The sequence below is a fragment of the Musca vetustissima genome, unplaced genomic scaffold (assembly GCF_032173495.1).
Source record: "Musca vetustissima isolate MV318-11 ecotype Yass unplaced genomic scaffold, APGP_CSIRO_Mvet_v1 utg2004, whole genome shotgun sequence".
NCBI lineage: Eukaryota > Metazoa > Arthropoda > Insecta > Diptera > Muscidae > Musca > Musca vetustissima.
This window is the reverse complement of record NW_026876008.1, coordinates 45046-55136: the sequence shown is the minus strand read 5'-3', so window position 1 is coordinate 55136 and position 10091 is coordinate 45046. Positions and strand designations below refer to the sequence as shown.

Below are 10091 nucleotides of genomic sequence, written 5' to 3'. Positions count from 1 at the left end.
CGGCAACAACAAGAACAACAGCAAAGGCAAAATAATCGATGATGTGGATATTTGATGTCTAACCTTTTGCAAATTAATTTGACATTAAACCAATTTACATACACCGTATTAAAAAAACCGCATAAAAACAATATTTCATTTATTTTTAAACAAAACAATTTTAATAAATAGTTAAATTACATTTTATTTGCCAGCAACAATATAAAAAACACACGAAACGCCAAAGTTACAACAGCTACCAATGGGTTTCTCAGTACAGGTAATTATTATCTACTATGCATTTCTATCGTATTAAGTATAATTAAAAAAGCATATATATATATATATATATTGGACGAAAATATATATTGGAGCTATATCTAAATCTGAACCGATTTTACCAATTTAAATAGGATTCGTCCTTGGGGCAAATAGATGAGCAGCGCCAAATTTCATCCAATTCGGGGCCTGTACCTTGTTTACAATTTGACATGGACAGACGGACGGACATGCATTAATCGTCTAAGAAAGTGATTCTAGGCATATTCTCTGAAGGAACCATGTGTATATCTCGTTTCCTTTTGCCTGTTGCACAAAGACATAATACCTTGGACCACAGTGTGGTGAAGGGTATAAACAGGCCCAAATCATTATACTCAACCCTGAATGCTTTACAGTTTTGGCTGTGTATTGAGGTTGGTATTCTGTGTTTGGGGGAATTCGAACATACTATCTGGAATCTGTTCCGCCATATAAGACAATTTGTATTTCATACATCCATAATATGTTACGCCACTTTTCTAGTGGTCAGCCTTTATGAAATTTTGCAAAACTCAACTCAAAAGCGGAACCTTCCTAGGAATTCTGGCATTTCCATTATTTTAGATTAATCTCCGGCGTACAGTCACATCACTGATTTGTAGACTTAAATTAGTTTGTATCATTTTAGAGGTTCATCCTACTGTACCGTAATTGGCACATATCCTCCAAATTTCTAGTGCTACGTCTCCGGTCACGTTGTTCAAGTTTTTTCTTATATGTCATTGCGTTAAATACCATTGTAGCGCTGCATGCAACAATATTTAAAATGTCTATGTATGTTTGTTCCAGAGTGCACAAAAAATCACTCGCAAATTATTATAAATCCGTTCAATTCGTTTGTTTGGGCTGATTTTACGACTAAATTTATCGCTATAAATTCTTTACCAAACGAGCATTCGCCAAATAAGTGTTCGTTTCGTTTGGGGAGTGAAATTCTTTCTGACATTCGCTCACAAATGAAAACGAAGATTCGATAATGCTCGAGAATGCTCAAAACAGCAACAAGAATAACAACAAACGTTCGTGAACTCAATAGCTGATGGGCATGTGTTTTATTATTCAACACATGCTCAACACTTTCTACTACACACACACATTCATTCGCTGTGTGTGTTTACCTTTTAAAGATATTTTTGTTTGTTTTCGCGACCATTTGTTTTTTATGTTCTTCGAATGAATGCTCTTCAGCAACGAATGCTCGCGAAAGATCGATTCGACGACGCTTGCAGCGAAATTATATCGTTCGTAAATTTTTTGTACATGCGATCACTCGCGATAGATTGCAAATGCCTATTCATTGTAACTTTGTCATTCGCCATAAATTGAAAACAATCGAATTCTAGCTATGAGCAGACGTGAGAAAGAGCGTATTTTAATCATTCGCCGCACCCATAGTATATGCAGTAACCCGCAGAGGTGACAACAAACGTCGGTTGTTGTATGTTGATATGCCAAAAATATTTTGCCAAAACAGAGATTTGATTCGCTTTCTTGATCTTTACATTTCATTTTTCAAAATTTGTACACCAATGATCAACAATATGTGCGTATTTGGTTGTTTGAATGACTACCAAATTGATCAACTGCCCAATAATTTTTTGAACACAAGTGTATATATAAACTTATCAACTACACTGACGCTGTAATTATTTACTGTTTTCTACATTAAAATATCGCAAATTTAAGTTAACTTGTGAATTCTAAGAATTGACGGTAGCAAAACAAAAAACAAATGATTTCGTTTTTGATTCACCGACACGTAAGAAATAATATATACCCGAATGTATGTATGTATGTAATTAAACTTGTTTTTTTCTCTCCCTCAACGCTTTACGAGGTACAATTAATAATTACATGGAACCACCTATTAAGTGTGTTTGTGTTTAGTTATTGCAATTTTGCTCAATTGTATGTGACATATATATTGCCCATCATTTGAGCGGGATATTAATTCTCTATTATTGTGAAGAGAAACTTGATTTATGGGCGACCCTAACATGGGCTGTTGTTAGGTATTTTTATGTCATACTAGCTGACCCGGCAAACGTTGTTTTGCCTTATCAAAATTGCATCAGTATAGGGTTTATTTTGTTAATTCTTCCCACTAATTACAAACAACTGAAGAAACATGTGCGTCAAATCGGTACAGTAGTTCTCAATACAGTAGATATCGGATATATAAGAAAAAGCCGGATATAAGAAGCATTATCAAAAACACCGAGCCTTTTTACATCTTTTCAGAGTAAAAATTGCTTTATATACGAAAAACGCGAATAAGATAAACACTGATATAAGAAATGTTTGTCAAACACCAAAGTTGACAAAGATATTTGAAAACATTTCATATAAGAAAATATTTAAGATTGTTGGCCACACTGAATATATTTAAATATTGTTAGTCAAACTATGAACTGATTTTAATTTTGTTATTTTTCTTTATTTAAATTTTTAGTTTTTAAGATACTGAATTTTTTCTTGCCAAACTATAATGTAATTTCGTAACTTTGTATTTTATTTAATAAAATATTGTTCTATAAAACATGCTTTTCATTTATACATTTTACTTTAAGAAATTATATTTGTATAAGAAATAGATTTCTTATATGCGTATGTACTCTTATAAGAAACATCTTTCTCATATTTGATAATTCCATATAAGAAAAAACACATATAAGAAAGAAATCACTGACTTTTTTTGAGTCTCTTACATCCGATATCTAATGTATACTAATTGTTTTACATCCCTACCTAAAATCCAACTAGCTCGTTCGACGTTTTTCACCACAAAAGTATAACACATGTATTTATATGAAAGTTACCGAAATACGTCGACGTACGAATTTTCAAAATTGAAAAAATTCAACTATGACAGAACGTATTATTTGCTTTTTTCGTTTGTTGAAAATAAAAGCAAAACAAATTGAAAATATGAATTTTTGAATTAGAATATACAATATTTGGGTAAATATTATAATTTTTCAATTTTGTTGTAATATTTATATTATTTCCTTGAAGATATGACTTCGACGTATTTGGGTAATACGGCGTAAACCCAAAATTTTGCCATAGAGGGGATGTTGAATATTTTTATACGCCCCGTCGGATTATAGGTAACGTTATTACATAACAAACTAAATAATCTTGATTTAATGGAAAACGTGAGGAAATAATGACCGCGATAAATGTGCGTATATTACATATTGTTATCTCTTTTCGGTTTCATATTATTAAATTTTTCTCTATTCAAATAAAAATATATTGTCATATATCATATTTTTTCAGAGCAATGACAATCCAATTTTAGATAATGAACATATTTTGAAACTTTTCCATAATTTACAATTGTTTAAATACGCTGACAATTTCGACTAAAATGTGTCCAAAAAGTATTATGAAGTGATGAAATCATAAAACTTCGAAGAAAATGTTTGGAAATGCAAATATCCTTGAACATATATTTTGCAACATTTTCGCGGATTTTTCTCAAAATCCGAAACCTTTCCAATTCAATTAGAGACCATTGAAAGTAATTTTGAGTCAATTTAGTCCAGCCTTTCCCTCAAAATAATTTTGCGAGACTTTCGCGGATTTTTCTTAAAATGTTATTTCATAAAAACCTTTCCACTGCAATTACCGACAGTTGGAACCCATTTTTACTGAAATCGGTCCAGCCAATAATAGTTGATATATGTATACAATTTTGCGGTTCGAAAACTCCTTATAAGCACATCTCATATAAGAAAAAATCGCATATATAACATCTCCTCAGTGTAAAAATTGCTTCATATAAGAAAAACGCGAATAAGAAAAACATAAGAAATGTTTTTAAAACACTAAAGAAATAAGAAAATATGTAAGATTATTGGCCAATTTATAAGCATTGAAAATGTTTTATTTCATTAGCGTGATAACTCCCTCTCCTCTAAGGGTACGCCAAGAATGGCTTCCTTTTCATTTTATTTCATAATTCTAATTATATTGTTGTATTTGATCGTACTTAATGCTATCGATAAATGTATTATTTACAATGGGTACGTTCGTTTACTAAATGCTATCGATAGGTGTATTATTATTTACAATGGGTATGTTCGTTACATAATTCGACTAATTTTTTAAATTATATTTGAAAGAATATTATTTGTATGTACGTTAGTCAAACTGTGAAGTGATTTTAATTTAGTAATTTTCTATCGTTTTTCTTTAAAACGCGCTTTTCATTTAAACATTTTACCTTAAGAGAATATATTCATATAAGAAAGATTTCTCATATGCGTATTTACGTTTATAAGAAACAATTTTCTTATATCCGATAATTCCATATAAGAAAGAAATCTCCCGTTTTTTGAGTTTCTTATATCCGATATCTACTGTAGTTAGTTTATCAAAAAAAAAATATTTTTATTATTCAATATAATCTCCTGAAACTTCAATACACTTAGTCCAACAGTTTTCTAGCAATTCGATCCCTTGATTAAAATAGTTTTCCTCTAGGTCTTCATAATAGTGCTTTACAACAGTAATTGCAGCTTCATTTTAGGTAAAACGCTTGACAGCAAGAACTTTTTTAGATTTGAGAACAAGTAAAAGTCACTGGGAGCTAAATCAGGAGAATAAGGTGTGTGGTCAAGCAACTTTTAATTTAAAACACTCTTGTGCGCTGGTGCGTTGACTTGATGAAAAATTATTTCTTTTTGTGTTGTAAGCCAGGACGTTTTTCTCGAATTTGTACATTGAATTGATGTAAAATGTTGCAGCCAATCAATAAAATACCTTTAATTTGGTGGCGCTATGAATTTTGCACAGAAAAAGTGGTCATTTGACCTATAGTGCAATGGTGGATTTGTCAGGCCTGAAGCCACATTTGGTCTGTTCCCGTACTGCAAGAATCTACTATTTTTTAATACGATAACAATTTTTCCCTTTATAATATCGAAAAAAATAGTAAAAACTCGTAGATTCTTGCAGTACAGGAACAGGCCAATTGTCTTGTCTCCTTCTTGTACACAGGCCAAATTGCCTAATCAGCTAGTGCATGCTCCTGACCAGCATCTGACCACTGATCTTTAATAGTTCGGCTGGAAGCGCATTGGCACATGTTGCTTTATAATTCTTCAGCGCATTGATTGCAGTTCTGACCTGATCTTGGCTACGTGGTATACACTCTATACCGTTATCTCTTATTGGTTCTGGGGCATCTTCTTCACCGCCATTATTTGATACCAACGTTTTCCAAAATGCTCCTTCCAGATCCTCAACATTATATCTGCATCTTCTTCACCGCCACAAAAAAAAACGTTGGGATCCAACGTTTTTCAAAATGCTCCTTCCAGATCCTCAACACTATATCTGTATCTTCATCTCTACGGGAGGATGTGTCTGCACCAAAACCTTCGGTTTTGTGTTTTACTCATTGATAAAATTTCCGAACTTCATTCTGACTCCTGCACATCACGATTTGCCCACGCTCACGTTTCTGAATATTCTCCCGATAATTCTCTCTCGCATTACGTGTAGCTACTGTCTGCAGGGTTGGCCCATACGCTGCGTTTTCACCTCAGTAGCATTGCGACGCTCCTGATCGTATCATGGATTTCTTGATGGCGGTCTTTTGCACCCCAGTGTTGCTTTTGCTGCAGTTTGTAGTTATCTCGACAAGGAGTGTTTTCGCCATGCACGTGTTTAAGTTGAGTGGTGTAGGCTTCGGCTATCTGTTGTGCAGCTTTTCGACGTCGAGTTAAGACGGGTGTGAAACTTGGCTGTCACAAGGTCATGATCCGAATCGTTATTCGCTCCTCGTACCGATCGAACGTCTAAAACACTGGATGAATGCCTTTGATCTTGATCAGGAGGATCTAGGTGGCCTTGTGCTTATCGAGATGCTTGAATCTGTTGATGCTAACTATCATGTTTTTGCTGCCGCGAAGTCAATCAACCTCATACCGTTGTCGGATGTTTCTTCATGGAGGCTGGGTCAAAAAATATTTTATCTCTTTGTCTTCCATCGGAGCATGGGCGCAAATATAACTGATGAAGAACTTCGCTTTTATACGGATTGCAGCAATTGGCTCGTCTACTGGAGTGAATCTGGAGGCGAGGTCTTTTATTCTCCTGTTAACCATAAATCCACAGTCAAATCAATGTGTCGTTTCATGGCAGCTATAATACAGTGCGTAATCATCTGATTTACTTACGCCAGTTCCTTTCCATCACATTTCCTGTAACGCAATAATATTGGCTTTGTACTTCTTGAGTACATCCGCCAACGCGAAAAATGCGCCTGTTCCGAACAACGTGCGCACATTCCAATTGCAGATTCGTCAATATTGGGAAGTTTGGTTTTCTTTTTCGTTGCTTTTTCATAGTAGGAGGGGTTTTCCAGCTCACAATTTCAACGGATGATGAAAGTAGCTACCCCAGGTGACACCGCGGGGAGGTCAGTGTCCACAATTGAGATGAAAGAGGGACCAAGATAAGCCTGGGCTTTGTCATGTTAAAGCCAATCAGAGCCGTTAATGAACTAGTTCCATTTTTAAAGAGTAACGAGAAAGATCTATTCGATCCCTGAACTCGATTGCCCAACTCTACTTTTTGTAATAAAATATATAAAGTATAAATTTCGAAGACAATATAGCCATATCCATCTGTGGTATTTTTATAATGTACTGCTATGTCGGTCTCATATAATAATCCCTCTCTATTTTCGGCATTTTGAATATTTAGTGTCATTCCAAATATTCCTGAAGTAATAACTATTGGCCCATCTTTACGTATTCTGGCCTCCAAATTACGTTTTATGAGCAATATAGTTACGTTGTCCAAGCCATAATAATATTGGTTAGATTTTAGACAGGCATAAAATATGTTTTCCACATCTCAGAATATTCATTACCAGCAAACAATATCAAAACATTTTTATCTGATAAGTGCTCAACTAGTTGGCTGATTCATATAAATAATTCTATAAACAAAATTACAAATCTTATCAATGCCACACCAAACTCTATCATATCGACATTTGGGGTCTAACATACTTACGCATATACCTACCTGCGGATTGTTAGTTTTCTTTTTAATTTATGTGTTTATTTTGCAATCAAGTGTTAATTACAAAAAACCCTTCATATATTTCATCATTCTCTTTTTACTTTTTTTCTATAATTTTTAAACAAGTCACATACTTACGACGTCATCAATCAATGATAATTGAAACAACACAGAATATTATCCAATGAAAGTTCTATTTCATCTCTCTCACTTTTTCTTCTCTCACTTTCTTTTAGAATTCCGAAACCGGTGAGGTTAGCTACATTCAAACAGATGGCGGCCAAATCCACCAACTAAGCTATGACGCCGAAACGGGCGAACCTATTAATGGCAAATTTAGGGTGCGCTATAAAAAACAGAAAAATTTCCAAATACCCAAAAAACTGCTGCGTGGTTCGCTATGCGAAGAATTCGAAAAACAAATGCTCGGACGCAGTGAGGAGATATATCAGGAGCCGTGCGCCAGTATTAGCAAAGAATCAACAACAACACCATCCGTACAAACGATTAAACCGAAACCGAAATTGGCATCGAAAGCAAAATCCTATAATCGTGATGATTTCATCAATATGGAAGGAGTCTCAAATGTAAGTCAATTTCATTTGTGGTTCTGTTTATATCCTTAACATTTATTTATTGAAATAATCCTTAGTTGTTTGACAATATTTTTTCTGTCTGATAATGAACCATTGATACTAGTGCTTACTTACTTATTTAGCTGGCTTGTGACAGAACGTTTGTTCCATAAGACGCAGATCGGTCCATTGATCTTCCGGAGACATTTTTCTTCCGGAGACATTTTTCTCAAACACTCCAAGAGCTGCCTCGTCTACTTGCGCAAGTACCCATGCTTCAGATCCATTCACTAGTAGGGGTAGTATCAGCGTCTTATAGATTGTGAGTTTGGTCTGGCGAGAGATGGCTTTATTTTTGAATTGATTACTCAGACCGTAGTAGCAACTGTTAGCCAACACTATCCTTCTTCGAATTTCAAAACTGCTGTCATTAGTTTTGTTTATGGAGGAACCGAGGTATATAAAATCATACACTACTTCGAAGCTGTAGTTTTCAAAGTCCACCATTGATTTGAGTCTACTGGACGTCTTGCGTGTTTGGTCGTCTCGCCATTTATTGCCTGACCCACTTCGACAGACTCCATCTCAATTCGTTCATAGCTGGTTGTTATCGATCGCAATGTTCGACCCATTATGTCGATGTCATCGGCGTGTAACATGTGCTGTTTGGCGTACAGAGTACCATTTCTGTTCACATTTGCCTCTCGTATGACATTTTCCAGCAGGATGTTAAAAAGATCACACAACAAACTGTCAACTTGCCTGAATCCTCGGTCCGAGTCTACTGGACGTCTTGCATGTTAATACCATCAGCTTGGTTTTCTCGCCATTTATTGACTGACTCCATCTCAATTCGTTCCAAGGTGGTTGTGTTTGCCCATTACAATTAACTTACTCCAGAAGAAATATGGCTGCAGCCTGTGGAAGTAGTTAAATTCCCTACCTTGAAGACAAGACCAGAACCAGATTAAATAAAAAAGAATGATGCACACATAAAACAACTTTTTCTGTAGACCCCCATATAACCGCACTCCAAAAATGTCGGTATTTTGAGAATTACAATTTCGAGCATGGAAATTTATAACAAAAAAAGTTATTATTGCCTGTCATTTTTTGGTATAACCTCCAAATAAAGGTCAGGAATTGGTTAAAATTTGGCATTCCGTGTTCCAAGAAAGTGAAAATGAAAAACATATTCACTGGGTTTTTTGGGCATAGCCCCACATAAGGTTCTATCAAATATTCGGTACTTTAATTTTTTGCAGAATACTCCCACCAAGTAAAAAATTTTCCCAATAAAATGTTCACAATAAAATCTTGGTAAGATTGCATAGCTTTGAGTCAATGATTTTCGTGTTTTCTAAATTCCATCGTTTATAGAGATATGCGGATTCTAGCCATATCCAAACCAATACAACATATTTTAATAACTTTTTTTCCAATATATACTATTTTACATGCAATTATTCTCCTCCTAAAATTCATACAATACACATTCAACAATTAATTATAACTTTTTTTCTATTTCTAGGACATCATATTGGGTTACAACAAATCCAATTATCGTATGTTATTGCTGCCTACCATATTCTTTTTCAATGTCTATGCGGCTCTTATTGTCATGATATTGGAAATTTTCTTTCATTTTTGGGCCCACTTTAAGAACGGCGTTAACATGAACAAGGAGGTCTACTATCGCAGTCCATTGCATGTCATGACCTCACAATTTTGTGCCAGATGTCGTTCTGAATCGGAAATGGAAGCAAGCATTTTTCGCGATCTTAATAAACAGATGAGGCTGGCACGACAATCGAAAACTCTTAAAGATGTCTCGAAGGCAATTGGTTGAGAGCAAAAAAAGAAACATTCCATTTTATATATTTTGATTAAATGCCGTCTATGTCCGAATGCCTTTGTTTAAAAACCTTGCCTGCTTATAAAAAAAAATTGTAATAATAATAAATTATGAAATCTGAATACGATATAAACGTTTTTATTGTAGATCTCCTTAACAAAAATTATATCTATATCTGTCCTATCTCCTATTTTATTCAATCAGCCCAATCGTCAAAAATAATTCCGTGCGGAATTTCTTTCTTTTCCGCAATCGTAAAGAAAATTCCGCGCGGAATTTTGTTTTTTTTTTACATCTCATATTTTAATAATATAGGA

General features: G+C 34.5%; 1 protein-coding gene across 1 annotated transcript; it reads left to right on the top strand.

Annotated features, from left to right (window-relative positions):
- Positions 1-235: 235 nt before the first annotated feature.
- On the top strand, positions 236-9769 carry LOC133338554 (uncharacterized). The gene is made up of 3 exons (XM_061546725.1): positions 236-259; positions 7581-7931; positions 9451-9769. The coding sequence occupies exons 1-3, from the start codon at positions 242-244 to the stop codon at positions 9766-9768; spliced, it is 687 nt and encodes a 228-aa protein (XP_061402709.1). The 5' UTR covers positions 236-241; the 3' UTR covers position 9769.
- The last annotated feature ends 322 nt before the right edge of the window (positions 9770-10091 follow it).

What these genes read in the sequence shown, in the direction of transcription:
- LOC133338554 (XM_061546725.1), top strand. An exon ending in ATATGGAAGGAGTCTCAAAT is followed by an intron (nt 7,932 to 9,450) that starts GTAAGTCAATTT and finishes TTCTATTTCTAG; the next exon opens with GACATCATATTGGGTTACAA.